Genomic DNA, 16,134 nt, shown 5'->3' with positions numbered 1-16,134 from the left:
CTTCTTAATAAGTGTTGACTAGAATGATGTGTCAAGGTGAGTCCATGGTGATGTCGGTTCTTCATCATGCAAAGGAGTCTAGAGTAGCTTTGGATATAGCATCAATGGCTAGCATTGAGTGGAAAGTGCATTGTGACATGATATGGAACCATCTCCCTCCTGTATCCACTGGTGTTTTTTTCAAAAACTTTATTTGAAAGATAGGGATACATTGATGTCCTGAATCACTTCTGCTAATTGTCACATTGCCCTATAAAGGTGTAGATGGCAGAACTTTGTGTATTTCTATATGCACATAGATGGGATCCTCATAACGGAGTCCTGGTTGCGCTCGGGTCCCAAGAGATCACCTGACAGGGTTAAAAGGGGGGGGGGGCTGGAAGTCCTGGCCATTCCCCTGGGATCATGCCAGGTGGCTTTAGCCAATATCCAGTAGGTTGTGTGATCCCAGGTGCTTTAAAAACAGCAGTGTGATGCAAGTGGGGCACTTGCATTTGCACGGCTGAACAACCACCCACCCTCACAAGTTCTGGTATAGTCGCTTGGCCTTGCTTTGGTCTGGTTTGCCTGTTTTGGAATAGTGGCTGGGTAAGAATTTTTTTTCCATTTGGCAGATTGGCTTTAGCCATTTGATTTTTGCCTACCTCTTAGCAAATCATCACATCTTCTAAGGTGGCGGTTAGGCATTGGATCAGTTGGATTGTGGGGAGGGGAGGTGCGGTCATCAACTGCCCCTCCAGGAACTGGGTATTCTGTTAAAGGAATCTGGGGGTCCTGGATCTCGTCCGAAGTCCGCTTGAGGGGCTAGGGCCATGCCAGGACCACAGGAACCCTGGGGTGAGCTTAGGTTGGTTCTCATCAACCAGATGAGATGTCATCTCATCTGTCCTCACAGTTGAACGACGTGGCCCAGGGAGAGAGGTAAAAATAGTGGAAGTGAACAGCTGGCTTCACAAATGGTGTAAACAGGAACGGTTTGGATTCTTAGATCACGGACTGCAGTTTCTTGAAGATGGACTTCTGGCAAGCAATGGGCTGCACGTCACAACGGTTGGGAGGAATGTTTTTGCCAAAAATCTCAGAAACCTCATCAGGAGGGCTTTAAACTGACTAATGTGGGGGAGGGAGACAATGCTCCTGAAGGTAGGAGTCTATCAATTGATGAAGATGATCATCCAAATGTCATAGACCAAATGGAGCAAACAGCACGCAGACCTAGTGGTGGGAGGAAAAAATCCTTAAATAAGAGTCACGGAGGAATGATTAATGGACTTCAGTGTCTATACACTAATGCGCAAAGCATGGGAAATAAACAAGATGAGCTTGAGCTCTTGGTACAGCAAACTAAATATGACATAATAGGCATCACTGAAACCTGGTGGGATAAGTCCCATGATTGGAATGTAATAATGGAGGGATACAATCTATTTCAGAGAAACAGACCAGACAAGAAAGGAGGAGGAGTGGTGTTATATGTCAGGGATGTGTATACCTGTGAAGAGATCCAAGATTTAGAACCTCAAAGCCAAAGTGAGAGCATTTGGGTCAAAATTAAGGGAGAGAAGAATAACAGAGACCTCATTGTGGGAGTTTACTATAGATCCCCAAGCCAAACGGAGGACATAGATGATGCCTTCCTGGAACAGATGGCCAAGCATGCAAAAGGAAGGGAGATAGTAGTAATGGGGGACTTCAGTTACCCGGATATTTGTTAGATGTCAAACCCAGCCAAGAGCATAAGGTCAAACAGATTCCTCACTGGCCTTGCAGACAACTTCATTGTCCAGAAAGTGGGAGAAGCAACAAGAGGAACAGCCATTTTAGATCTGGTCCTAACCAATGTTGATGACCTGGTTAGTGGTGTAGAAGTGGAAGGATCATTAGGCGTGAGTGATCATGCTCTTCTGAAGTTTACTATACAGCGGAAAGGAGCAGCCAAGCATACTAGGACTCAATTTCTTGACTTTAAGAAAGCCGACTTCATAAAACCTAGGGAAGTGCTGGGTGAGATCCCATGGACAGTAATACTAAAAGGAAAGGGAATTCATGATGGCTGGGAGTTTGTTAAGAGGGAGATAGTAAAAGCACAACGTCAGGCAATACCAATGAGACGGAAACATGGAAGGTGCCTAAAGAAGCCAGGGTGGCTATCTAAAGAACTTTTAACTGAGTTAAGATTAAAAAAGGATTCCACCAAAGAGGAATTCAAACATATAGCCAGCACGTGTAGACACAAAGTCAGAAAAGCTAAAGCATAGAATGAACTCAGGCTTGCTATAGAGGTTAAAAGCAACAAAAAAGGCTTTTATGGGTGTGTTCGTAGCAAAAGGAAGAACAAAGAAACACTGGGGGCACTCAGAGGTGAAGATGGTGAAATGCAAACAGGGGACACAGAAAGGGCTGAACTCCTCAATGCCTTCTTTACCTCAGTCTTCTCCGATAAAGAAAACAATGCCTGACCTGAAGAATTTGGAGCAAATGATTCAGCAGAGGAAACACAGCCCAGAATAACTAAGGAGATAGTACAAGAATACTTGGCTAGTTTAGATGTATTCAAGTCTCCAGGGCCAGATGAACTGCATCCAAGAGCATTAAAAGAACTGGCAGATGTGATCTCAGAACCACTGGCAATCATCTTTGAGAATTCCTGGAGAACAGGCGAAGTCCCGGCAGACTGGAGGAGGGCAAATGTTGTCCCTATTTTCAAAAAGGGGAAAAGAGAGGACCCAAATAATGACCGCCCAGTCAGTCTGACATCAATACCAGGGAAGATTCTGGAGCAGATCATTAAGCAAACAGTCTGTGAGCACCTAGAAAGGAATGCTGTGATCACCAATAGTCAGCATGGATTTCTGAAAAATAAGTCATGTCAGACTAACCTGATCTCGTTTTTTGACAGAATTACAAGCCTGGTAGATGAAGGGAACACAGTGGATGTAGCCTACCTTGATTTCAGCAAGGCATTTGACAAGGTGCACCATGATATTCTTGTAAAGAAGCTGGTAAAATGTGGTCTTGACTATGCTACCACTCAGTGGATTTGTAACTGGCTGACTGACCGAACCCAAAGGGTGCTCATCAATGGTTCCTCTTCATCCTGGAGAAGAGTGACTAGTGGGGTGCCACAGGGTTCTGTCTTGGGCCCGGTCTCATTCAACATCTTTATCAACGACTTGGATGATGGACTCAAGGGCATCCTGATCAAATTTGCAGATGACACCAAATTGGGAGGGGTGGCTAACACCCCAGAGGACAGGATCACACTTCAAAACGACCTTGACAGATTAGAGAACTGGGCCAAAACAAACAAGATGAATTTTAACAGGGAGAAATGTAAAGTATTGCACTTGGGCAAAAAAATGAGAGGCACAAATACAAGATGGGTGACACCTGGCTTGAGAGCAGTACATGTGAAAAGGATCTAGGAGTCTTGGTTGACCACAGACTTGACATGAGCCAACAGTGTGACGCGGCAGCTAAAAAAGCCAATGCAATTCTGGGATGCATCAATAGGAGTATAGCATCTAGATCAAGGGAAGTAATAGTGCCACTGTATTCTGCTCTGGTCATACCTCACCTGAAGTACTGTGTCCAGTTCTGGGCACCACAGTTCAAGAAGGACACTGACAAACTGGAATGTGTCCAGAGGAGGGCAACGAAAATGGTCAAAGGCCTGGAAACGATGCCTTATGAGGAACAGCTAAGGGAGCTGGGCATGTTTAGCCTGGAGAAGAGGAGGTTAAGGGGTGATATGATAGCCATGTTCAAATATATAAAAGGATGTCACATAGAGGAGGGAGAAAGGTTGTTTTCTGCTGCTCCAGAGAAGCGGACACGGAGCAATGGATCCAAACTACAAGAAAGAAGATTCCACCTAAACATTAGGAAGAACTTCCTGACAATAAGAGCTGTTTGACAGTGGAATTTGCTGCCAAGGAGTGTGGTGGAGTCTCCTACTTTGGAGGTCTTTAAGCAGAGGCTTGACAACCATATGTCAGGAGTGCTCTGATGGTGTTTCCTGCATGGCAGGGGGTTGGACTCGATGGCCCTTGTGGTCTGTTCCAACTCTATGATTCTATGATTCATCAAGCTTGCTCCCTCATTTGGTTTACCCCATTGGATAATCACTCTGAGAGGTGGAGTCAGTTATAGTGGGGAGTTAATGCCTAAGCCAATACTGCTCACGTGATTGTATTTCAATAAAGTTATGGCCAAAATTTGCCCAAAAAGTTAAACTAATATAAGTGTCATTGTGTATTTATTTTAGGGGTGGGTCTAGGGGCCTCGAGATGCAATTATAATTTCTGTATCACTACATCCATATAATAAGCAGTGCTCTTTTTCAGCCGTAACTAATTGGAACTCAGTTCCAGCACCTCTCAAGTGCGTGCTGTTGCAATTGTAAAAGAACAAGGGAGGCCTTTATAGTCAGTTTGTGCACCTCTTTTTCTAGAAAAATAGCACAGAAAATAGGGATTGTACTGGTGGGATGTTCTATCATGCACTTTTTAAAAAAAATCTGGGGGAAATATTTTCTTCTGTTTTCTTCAAACATTCGAGCTCAACATGTGAAGATTTCTTTACTTCATTCCCTTTGGCAATGAATCTGTTTTCTATATCATTTAGCCAGTCATCCTTCTCAAATCAAAGTCTTTTTAAGTGGCATTTCTTTTTATTTCATTTTCTAAAACATGCAAAGCATTAATCCTGCCAAATGGGCAATCCAAGGGGCTTTTAACGATACTGTTAAAACAAGGACAAAAAATAACAGAGTAAATGAATCCAGAATAGTAAAATAGTGAGTACAGAGGAAAACAAGTACCAAGAAATACACCAAGAGATAGAATATGACACTTTCTGAGCTATTTTGAACTCTTCACATCCGGGTTGGAACTGGAACTTCTTGTTCCTCTCTGCAGTTTTCCTCCTCTTTGAAAAGTCTCTGGAGTATGACCTTCATGCTCTCCCTAGATTGAGCCCTCTTGTTTCTCCCAATCAGGAAATAAATCAGTGGGTTTATGCTGCTATTCAGGCAGCTGCATAATAACCCTACTGGTATTGCAAAAATTTCAACATTATAGTCCATATGTGGAGTGAAAAATTTGATTAATAAAATGCAAGTTAATGGGAAAGCTAAGAAGAGGAAGAAGAGGAGGGCAAGCAGGATGGCTGTTAAAGCTTTTCCCTTCTTCCTCAGTTGTGATCTGAAGTAAACTCTTATAAACAGGACCAGAGTGGAAACAGTCATGAGTGGAAGGCAAAGTATAGCATTCATTAGAAGCAGATAGAAAAGGGGATCCATTGTATCTCTAAAAAGATAAAGAATCATGCTGATTGCAGTGAGCAGGAAAGCAATCATCCATATTGTGGCACACACAAGTGTGGAAAAGTGTGGTGGTCGGTGGCATCGATGCCAAAGTGGGAAGACAGCAGAAACACACCTGTCAATGCTAATGGCTGTCAACAGATATTGACCAGTGTTGTACATGAACAACAGCAAATACTCAAATACTGCAAACAAGTTAATATAAAAAGGTAAGAATGGAGATAAAGTCAAAATTCTCATAATCGAAAGAGGAGGTAAGCTCATGAGAGCCCCAAGGTCAGCAACAGCCAGATGTAGTATGAAAGTGGTGAAAGGATTCCTCTTCATGCAAAAGCCAAGAAACCAGATGACAGTTCCATTCCCAATGATTCCAAAAATGCTAATAACTGAAATTAAGACAAGGAAAATAATGTCTGCTATACGATATGTTGATAATTCATGATCAAAACCGTCCTGGGGGGTTAGGATGTCAGTTCCATTTTCTGCTCCAGTGTCTTCCCATGAAGCATTCCAAGGGGACCTGGATCCCAGGCCATCATTGCTCATCTTGCAGGATCTCTACTTCTGAGCTACTCCTTCCATGGCTCTTCCTACCAGGAGAAAAGAAACAAATGTGGAGTCAGTTTTGCCTACAAAGCTCAACCATATGAAAGTGAGACGCTCATATTAGAAATAGAAATACTTTATTGTCACTGTACACTTGTTTACAATGAGATTAAATGAGCTCCCCCTCCACAATCTCTCAATCCTTGTTACACTCTTTGTGCTGTCGTACGACCACCAACCCCAAACGTCAGCTGCAATGTGGCTGTCTTCCATTCAGCAGCCTCACAGCCCACGGGTAGAAAATGTTCTTTAACCTGATGGTGCTGCTTATCGTGTGCTGGCCAGGGTGTGAGTCATTCCCCACCCTTCTGAGACAACGGTCTCCCACAATGACATCTAGTGGACTCAGGGGACAGCCCACAATATCGTCTGTTGTCTTAACCACCCTCCGTAGGCACTCTCTGTCCATGGCTGTCAAACCAGCGTACCAAACCATGATACAGTATGAGACTGATAGAAGGAAATCATCAGTTGCTGTCCAACCTTGTTCTTTCACAAGACCCTAAGGAAATGAAGTCTCTGTTGGGCCTTCCTAACCATCTGTGCTGTATGACCTTCCAAGTTTGGTCTTCACTAAGATGGACTCCCAGGTATTTAAAGAAAGAGACTCTCTCCACACAGACCCCCATGATATACAACGGGGCTATCTCCCCTCTCTTCCTCCGAAAGTCCAACACCATCTCCTTTGTCTTGCCAATGTCTAGCTGCAGATTGTTCTCTGAGCACCATGTGGATACCTTTTGAACCTGCCCCCTGTACATAGATTCATCTCCGCCTATAATTAAACCCATTTTAATGGTGGTGTCATAAGCAAATGTAATAATTGTAGTAGATGGGTCAGATGAAATGTGATCATATGTATACAACAAATACAGGTATGGACTTAGCATGCATCCCTGTGGAGTGCCAGTGCTGAGCTTCAGGGAGGTAGATGTAACAGGTCTAATCCTTACACTTTGTGTCACCTCTCTCAGAAAGTCTTTAATCCAATCACAGATATTAGAAGAAAGGTCCAGGTCACTTAACTTTCTGAAGAGAATGTCCGGAAGGATGGTATTGAAAGCCGAGCTATCATCAATAAACAGCATTCTGACATAATTTCCTGGTTTCTCCAGATGACTTGCTGCAAGGTGAAAAGCTGAAGCAATGGCATCATCTGTTGACCTACTGTATTTTTCGCCCCATAGGACACACCTTTTCCCCTCCAAAAATGAAGGGGAAATGTGCCTGCATCCTATGGGGTGAATGCAGGCTTTCGCTGAAGCCTGGAGAGCGAGAGGGGTCGGTGCGCACCGACCCCTCTCGCTCTCCAGGCTTCAGGAAGCTCTGCGCACCCCTCGGGAGACCGGCTCCGAGGGTTGCGCAGAGCTGCCTGCAGTCCCGGGATCAGCGCAGCTCTGCGCGGCCACCGGGAGCCGGGGGGCGAAGCTCCGCCCCGCTCCCAGTGGCCTTGCAGAGCTGCCTGCCGTCCCGGGGTCAGCGCAGCTCTGCGCGGCCACCGGGAGCCGGGGGCGAAGCTTTGCCCCGCTCCCGGTGGCTGCGCAGAGCTGCCTGCAGTCCTGGGACCAGCGCAGCTCTGCGCCGCCATCCGGAGCGGGGCGCTAAGCTCTGCCCCGCTCCTGGTGGCCGCGCAGAGCTGCCTGCTGTCCCGGGATCAGCGCAGCTCTGCGCGGCCTGCAGTCCTGGGACTTCGCGCCCCGCTCCGGATGGTGGCGCAGAGCTGCCTGCCGTCCCGGGATCAGCGCAGCTCTGCGCTGCCACCAGGAGCCGGGGGCGAAACTCCGCCCCGCTCCGGATGGCGGCGCAGAGCTGCCTGCAGTCCTGGGACCAGCGCAGCTCTGTGCCGCCATCCGGAGCGGGGCGCGAAGTCCCGCCCCGCTCCGAATGGCAGCGCAGAGCTGCCTGCCATCCCGGGATCAGCGCAGCTCTGCGCGGCCACCAGGAGCCGGTTGCGAAGCTCCGCCCCGCTCCCGGTGGCCGTGCAGAGCTGCCTGCAGTCCTGGGACCAGCGCAGCTCTGCGCCGCCATCCGGAGCGGGGCGCAAAGTCCCGCCCCGCTCCGGATGGCGGCGCAGAGCTGCCTGCAGTCCCAGGATCAGCGCACTTCTCCCCATCGCCAGCCCCACAAGCTCGGGGGACAGTGGGGAGGCAGAGCGTGCCTTCCCACTGTTCCACGACCTGGTTCTTCCAGCCCCGCACCTGGGGGGGGGGGAAATAAAAAAAAATTCTTTATTCCCCCCCCCCAAAAAAAACTAGGTCCGTCCTATGGGCCGGAGCGTCCTATGGGGCGCAAAATACAGTATTTTTCCTATAGGCGAACTGGTGTTTATCAAAGCCTGGTGGAAAACATGTTCTCAGGTGTCTCTCGAAACAATTCATCACTACAGATGTTTATGTGATGGATCTATAGTCATTTAGGCAGTTAATTGCTGCTTTCATTGGGACTGGGATAATGGTGGCTGCTTTCAAACATGATGGAACACAAGCGGTTTGCAGAGAGATGTTAAAAATCCTCATCAAGACCCCTGCTAACTGATCGGTGCAATTTCCCCCCACTATTCCCAGCACCCCATTTGGGACAGCAGCTTTGCAGGGATTGACCGCCCACAATGCAGCTTTCACTTGATGGTCATATAAAACAGGTGGCTGTGAGTTTGTAGACTGGCAGACAGGAGCTAAGATATCTGCTCTTTTTGCCTCATAGCAGGTGAAGCAGATGTTTAGCTCCTCTGCCAACAACTCATTGGCTGTGACCATGTACGTCATATTGCCTTTACAGTTGGTTAGGTGCTGCAATCCTTGCCACACATCCATTAATAAAAGAGACATGCTATAGTGGGAATTCGTGACTGATAAACGAAGGTTTAGGGGGGAAATGCAGTTTGCCAATGGGTTATGGATTTTTCCTTCAATAAAATATCTGCAGGCATAGCATCAGGAAGCATATCATTTCTGAACTAAAATTCCCCTCTTCTGCTCTCTGAGTCAGACTTGACATCTCAAACTAACATATTGTGTCCAAAACACCAAGAGTGGGATGGTTGGATGGGCTCAATGCTTCAAATCTGGAGTGAAGAAGAGGAACGGGAGAAGGAGTTGAGCAGCTCTGGTGATCAGGAAAACAAAAGCCATTATGATTATTAGTACATTGCCCATCTGACTGGGTTCCCAAACCACAGTGGGCAGCTTCCAACATATATTATAAAAATATAACCAAATGATGCATTGGGAAGGCAGGTATAAGGTTTTTTATTATTAAAATGTGATTTTTATAAAACCAGATGAAATAAAACTCAAGTCAAATCCACTGTCCTGATCTTACAGGGGCCAAACAGATGCTTAAGGGAAGCCTACAAATAGCTTCTGAACACAACAATAGTCTCCTCTCCTGTTTTTTCTACATGTTAACCAGCTCTTTCATTTCCCAATCCCACTAGGGGCAACTTTGACATTGCTGCGAGACCATCCTGTGTTTTTACTGGGACATGGGGACACTTCTGTTCAACCCCACATACATTAACATACTTCACATACATTCCTTACATTTTTCACTCCTCTCCTGTTGACCCTCCTTGACCAATATTTTCTAATATAACATTTCCCAGCATAAGAAGGAGACATGCCAACACCAGTAAACTGTTTATGGAGGAAACAATATGAATTATAACAGAAAAATAAAACACAAGTTAAAGTGAATTCAAGCAGTAAAATGAGAGCTAGTAATAAAAAAAATAAATGATGATGTGCCTTACATTGAGATTTTAAAAAAATAATCTTGTATCCCCACTGTAGAGCACTTGTGAGGCAGATGATTGGTTTGTCCAGCCCACTATTCCCTTCTCCAGGGATTCAACTTGGCCTTTTCTGCCTGTAATGCATGTACACTTCTGCCTATGGTTTCCCTTCCGTTTTTGCAAATGAACTATGTCAACTTGAGACATGACTAAGAGGGGGACAACCTGTGAGCAACTGTTGATCAGCAGTCTAAGGACACAGTGAGCTGGAGGCAAGAAGCACAAAATCTTGTCCTGGAATGAGGAGGTACCAGGAAGATTGGCAGAATTGACTACAGCCCCAAGGAGGAGAAAATTTCACCAAGCTCTCCGCAAGATGTTTAGGGCTCCACATATTACTCTTCAACTGTTCTTAAGCAGTTTGCAAATATCCTGTGGCAAGGAGAATTTTGTTCATTGGTTGTCAAGAAAGTTAATTTAAGAGGAGGTTCTTGCCTCCAAAGTCTTGGTGTCATAGAGAAGCATTTTTCAGAAAAGTGAGGAAATAAGTTGCAAGGATCAACTGGGTGAGGGGTAAAACTACCGTGTCTGGGTTTCTTTGGGGGAAATGATATGCTTTGATTGCATGGTGCGTATGGAGCCCCACAGGTGTAACTATGAAACCTGAAAGGGGTGGGGCTTTTGAATGACTAAGAGGGGGACAATAGTTATCCAATTGGGAGAGGAGAACAGAATGGAATGCTTGGATGAGATGGCACACACACACACACAAACGTATGCAAAGATCTATGTAGAGTAAATAACATGGCACATTCTGGCTAGATCATTTTCCTTGTTCAGATTGAGGGCTTTCCCACCCTTCCACCAGTCCCATTCCAAAAAGGCACAGTTTCACGCACTTTCCAGGCACTTTCCAGACAATGGTCCAAGTGACCTTCCATTTGCTGTGCAGCTTTCCCCTGAAAAACGCTCTCGTTGTCTCTGAATTGGAATGAACAACAATCTGCAGAAAACCCAGTGGTCATGTGTTTTGATTCAGCAGTAAAGAGAAGGTTTTCCTAGTGGGAAACGGAAGGCCAAATGAGGTAAGGAGGAGCCCTGAGAACCTGAGAATTCATGACTGATAAACAAACAAACAAACATGTGAGAAATATTGTTCACTGAAATGTTTGTCAAACCTATCAGCTTCAAAGGCTTGCGGCGGGCTGCAGTTCTCCAATGGGTTATGGATTTTTCCTCCAAATAAAAAAATCTGCAGGCACAGCATCGGTAAGCATATCATTTCTGAACTAAAATTCTTATATTCTGGTCTCTGACTCAGCCTTAAGATTGGAAACTAATCTCTTGTGTCGTACACATTGAGGGTGGGATGGTTGGGTGGTAGAGAAGAGGAGTGGGAGAAGGAGTTGAACAGCTCTTGTGATTAGGGAAGCAAAAGCCAGAATGAATTGGGAAGGCATCTGTTTTTGATAATTATTAAAATGTGATTTTTAACAAAAGTGGATAAAATAAAACTCAAGTTGAATTGAGATTATTAAGAAATATGAAAATTAGAGGAAAAACCCACCCACAATAGATTAGCCAGACAGCAAGATTTTTATAATGTGGAATGTATTAGACAGACCATTACTCTATCCTGCCTGGTACTTTCTGCTCTGACTGGATGTGGGAACCAAAAATTTCTGCCGTCTTCACCAGCCATCCAACTGGTATCCTTCTAACAGAACACTCCAGGGAGTTAGCTTGTCCCACCTATCAGCCAAAGGTGCACAGCATTGTCATTCAGCTACAGACCCCCCCTACCTTTGCTAATGAATGACATCAAATTTAGCTATTCACATACCTGTCAAAAGCTTTGGATCAGCATCCCTCTGGCATGGTGAGTGGGAGCAGCAAGTGGTGCTGGAATAATCAGGTAATCAGAAGATTTGCAAAAATTGTTAAAATGCCTCATCTGGTTCTTAGCAAGATGTGTAGGATTCTGCCCATGTGTCTTCAGTTCTGTGTAATCCATTTGCCAGCATCCTGTGATAAGCTGGTTGCTTTGTGCATTGGGTCTCAGGACAGCATTTGACAAACTCAGGAGGAGATTCTTGCCTTCTAAAACTCAGTGTCCCAGTCAGGCACTCTTGAGAAGAGAGAGTTTGCAAGTGGTAAGCAAGTCCAACTTCTCTTTGTCCCTATCTGGAGAAATATCTTTATTGATTAGAGTGTCACCTGACCCATTAACAGAAAGACTAACCAGTGTATTCACAGAGTAATCAGCTTGCGGTTGGTTCTGCTGGGGAAGAACGTAGGCTGGGGTGGAGAAATGTATCTGAGGAACAAATGCAGAGTCCTGCTAGATCAGTTCAGTGGCCCCTGCAGCCGATAGTCCTCATCTCACAATGGCCAAACAGATGCTTCAAGGAAGCCCACAACAGCTTCTGAACACAACAGTACTTTCCTCCCAAATGATGTTCTGCTGGCATGCCTCAATCTCCTTAATTTTCCAACTCCCTTGGGACGACATTGACATGTGTGGGAGGCCAACCTGGTATTTTTCGTGGGGTGTGGTCACACCTCTGCACAATCCCAGATGCATCAATCCTTTAAAGCCTCTAATTTTTTTGGAGTACTCTTCATTCCATACTGGCGACAAGGAAAACATAAATTCTCTTTCTGAATAAGGCTGAAATGTAGCCAGACCAAGAGATGGTATTTCTCTCTCTCGCGCTCTCTCGCTCTCTCTCTCTCTCTCTCTCTCTCTCTCTCTCTCTCTCTCTCTCTCTCTCTCTGTGTGTGTTTATGAGTATAAGTATGAGAGAGAAAGAGACCTACTGCATGCCCCCTTCCACCTGGTTCTTATTTTTCTCCATTCAGTCATTCCATATCCAATTCCACTGAATTTTCTTTGGGTTGTTCTGGGGCATTTATGCCCCTCTCAGTGCTACAGAAAGCATGCCTCTTATGCAATGATGGTATAGTTTTGGATACAGGAGCCCAAACATGGGAAGTATCAACTTGATATTACTGCACATGAGACTTAGATATGTGATATAGAAGACTCTGTATGAGAATGGTCTACTGGCCACATGTTCATGACCGTTAAATGCCAGGACCTTGTTATCTGCCACCAGAGCTATCTTGCTTGAACTTCTGCAGAAGATAGTTGGGTGTTTCCTGTGAGAGGAGACAGTTACAAAAGCATCTAACCCAAATGTTATATTATGGGGGGAAATAACTATATATACAATAATGATATGCAAAAGTATTTCAAAACATTATGGGGCTAATTAAAGTTCTGGACCTCAGACCACATTCAGTTCTCAATCCTTGGGTTCTATCCTTCTTCAGCAGTCCAACACCAAGTTAATTCTTCTCTTTTGAATAATCATATTTACTTTCATTAATAGCACACACAGACAAGCACACACACACTAAGAGATGGAGAGAGACAGCCACAAACACGGACACAGACACAGAAACAGACTGCAGGAGCTAGGATTGAAGACACCAATATCTCCCTGTTAGCCACCAGGTGCTTTGTGCCATTCTGATGATGAGTGTTACTCGCTGAGGCTGATTTTTGGTTAGCCTTTTATGTAAGCAGCTTGTTGCCTCTCAATTGCATTAGAGCCTTTGCACACTTTGGTGTGTCACTTAGGTTGTTCCAGTGAAAAGCTAATCAGCTTAAGAGGAGCCCAGTCATCTTTTCCCCTGCTCAGCGGTGACTCTTTGCTTTGCAGTGCAGAGTGGACTGCATAGTTTCACCTGACTGCTTTATTCTCATGCCCCATCCCAATACTTCTTAATAATGATGTGTCAAGGTGAGTCCATGGTGATGTTGGTTCTTCATCGTGCAAAGGAGTCTAGTGTAGCTTTGGATATAGCATCAATGGCTAGCATTGAGTGGAAAGTGCATTGTGACATGATATGGAACCATCTCCCTCCTGTATCCACTGGTGTTTTTTTCAAAAACTTTATTGGAAAGATAGAGAAATATTGATGTCATGAATCACTTCTGCTAATTGTCTCATTGCCCTATAAAGGTGTAGATGGCAGAACTTTGTGTATTTCTATATACACATAGATGGGATACTCATAACAGAGTCCTGGTTGCGCTCGGGACCCAAGAGCTCACCTGACAGGGTTAAAATGGGGGGGAGGAGCAGTAAGTCCTGGTCATTCCCCTGGGATCATGCCAGGTGGCTTTAGCCAATAGCCAGGAGGTTGTGTGATCCCAGGTGCTTTAAAAACAGCAGTGTGATGCGAGTGAGGCATTTGCACCACTGAACACCCACCCACCCTCCTTGCTTTAGGTAGAGTCGCTTGCCTTGCTTTGGTTTGGGTCGCCTGTATTGGAACAGGGGCTGGATAGGATTATTTTTTTCCATTTGGCAGATTGGCTTTAGCCATTTGATTTTTGCCTACCCCTTAGCAAATCGTCACGACTTGAAAGGCGGTGGTTAGGCATTGGCTCAGTTGGATTGTGGGGAGGGGAGGTGTGGCCATCCCCTGCCCCTCCAGGAACTGGGTATTCTGTTAAAGGAATGTGGGGGTCCTGGATCTTGTCCAAAGTCCGCTTGAGGGCTAGGGCCATGCCAGGACCACAGGAACCCCAGTGTGAGCTTAGGTTGGTTCTCATCAAGCTTGCTCCCTCATTTGGTTTACCCCATTTGACGATCACCCTGAGAGGTGGAGTCAGTTATAGTGGGGAGTCAATACCGCTCACGTGATTGTATTTCAATAAAGTTGTGGCCAAAATTTGCCCCAAAAGTTAAACTAATATAAGTGTCCGTGTGTATTTATTTTAGGGGTGGGTCCTGGGGCCTCGAGATGCAATTATAATTTCTGTATCACTACATCCATATAATAAGCAGTGCTCTTTTTTAGCCGTAACTAATTGGAACACAGTTCCAGCACCTCTCAAGTGCGTGCTGTTGCAATTGTAAAAGAACAAGGGAGGCCTTTATGGTGAGTTTCTGCACCTCTTTTTCTAGAAAAATAGCACAGAAAATAGGGATTGTACTGGTGGAATGTTCTATCATGCACTTTTTAAAAAAATCTGGGAGAAATCTTTTCTTCTGTTTTCTTCAAACATTCGAGCTCAACATGTGAAGATTTCTTTACTTCATTCCCTTTGGCAATGAATCTGTTTTCTATACCATTTAGCAAATCATCCCACTCAACTGACACTGTTAAAGAGGCCTTTTTTTATTGAATTTTCTAAAACATGCAAAGCATTAATCCTGCCAAATGGGCAATCCAAGAGGCTTTTAACGATAGTGCTAAAACAAGGACATAAATTAACAGAGTAAATGAATTCAAAATAATAAAATAGTGAGTACGGAGGAAAATAAGTAGCAAGAAATACACCAAGAGATAGAAAATGAAGCTTTCTGAGCTATTTTGAAGTATTTCTTCACATCTGGGTTTGATCTGGAACTTCTCGTTCCTCTCTGCAGTTTTCCTCCTCTTTGAAAAGTCTCTGGAGTATGACCTTCATGCTCTCCCTAGATTGAGCCCTCTTGTTTCTCCCAATCAGGAAATAAATCAGTGGGTTAATACTGCTATTCAGGCAGCTGCATAAGAACCCAACAGACATTGCAAAAAATTCAACATTATAGTCTATAAGTGAAGTGAAAAATTTGATTAATAAAATGCAAGTAAATGGGAAAGCTAAGAAGAGGAAGAGGAGGAGGGCAAGTAGGATGGCTGTTAAAGCTTTTCCCTTCTTCCTCTGTTGTGATCTGAAGTAAACTTTTATAAACAGGACCAGAGTGGAAACAGTCATGAGTGGAAGGCAAAGTATAGCATTCACTAGAAGGTGGTAGAAAATGGTATGCGGTAGAATGTTAAAAATAGAAACAATCAAGTTGATTGCAGTGAGCAGGAAAGCAATGATCCATATTGTGGCACACACAAGGGTGGAAAAGTGTGGTGGTCGGTGGCATCGATGCCAAAGTGGGAAAACAACAGAAACACACCTGTCCATGCTAATGGCCGTCAACAGGTATTGACCAGTGTTGTACATGAAGAAAAAAAGAATGGAAACCACTGTTACAATCCAATGCATATAGGGAGGTAAAGATAAAAATGACCTCAGAAGATTTATAAGGGAAAAAGGAAATAAGCATATGAGAGCCCCAAGGTCAGCTGCAGCCAGATGCAGGATGAAAGTGGTGAAAGGATTCCTCTTCATGCAAAAACCAAGAAACCAGATGACAGTTCCATTCCCAATGATTCCAAAAATGCTAATAAGTAAAATGGAGATGGAGATAAGAATGTCTGCTATACGATATTGTGGCAATCCATGATCAGAACCATCCTGGGGTGTTAGGAGGTCAGTTCCATTTTCTTCTCCAATCTCTTCCAATGAAGCATTCAAAGTGGACCAGGATCCCAGGCCATCATTGCTCATCTTGCTGTATCTGTACTTTTGAGTACTTTTGGGTACTTTGTCTTATATAGATCTTACTACCAAGAG

General features: G+C 44.6%; 1 protein-coding gene across 4 annotated transcripts; it reads right to left on the bottom strand.

Moving 5' to 3' along the window:
• Window positions 1–4,652: 4,652 nt before the first annotated feature.
• LOC308592936 (mas-related G-protein coupled receptor member H-like) lies at window positions 4,653–16,133 on the bottom strand. 4 transcript variants are annotated; one of them, XM_081205012.1, is made up of 2 exons: window positions 15,858–16,133; window positions 4,653–5,712 (listed from the first exon to the last, which is right to left on the bottom strand). In XM_081205012.1, the coding sequence occupies exons 1-2, from the start codon at window positions 16,066–16,068 to the stop codon at window positions 4,877–4,879; spliced, it is 1,047 nt and encodes a 348-aa protein (XP_081061138.1). In that variant the 5' UTR covers window positions 16,069–16,133; the 3' UTR covers window positions 4,653–4,876. The 4 variants fall into 4 exon arrangements, with proteins under 4 accessions (XP_081061138.1, XP_081061137.1, XP_081061135.1 ...); XM_081205011.1 differs by lacking the exon at window positions 15,858–16,133 and adding an exon at window positions 11,486–12,221 and having other exon boundaries at window positions 4,653–5,895; XM_081205009.1 differs by lacking the exon at window positions 15,858–16,133 and adding an exon at window positions 11,505–12,221 and having other exon boundaries at window positions 4,653–5,916.
• Between the last annotated feature and the right edge of the window lies 1 nt (window position 16,134).

This window comes from Podarcis bocagei (genome assembly GCF_964188305.1).
Source record: "Podarcis bocagei genome assembly, chromosome: 8".
Taxonomy (NCBI): Eukaryota; Metazoa; Chordata; class Lepidosauria; order Squamata; family Lacertidae; genus Podarcis; species Podarcis bocagei.
Note: the sequence above shows the minus strand (reverse complement) of the source record. Positions and strands in the feature narration are given on the sequence as shown.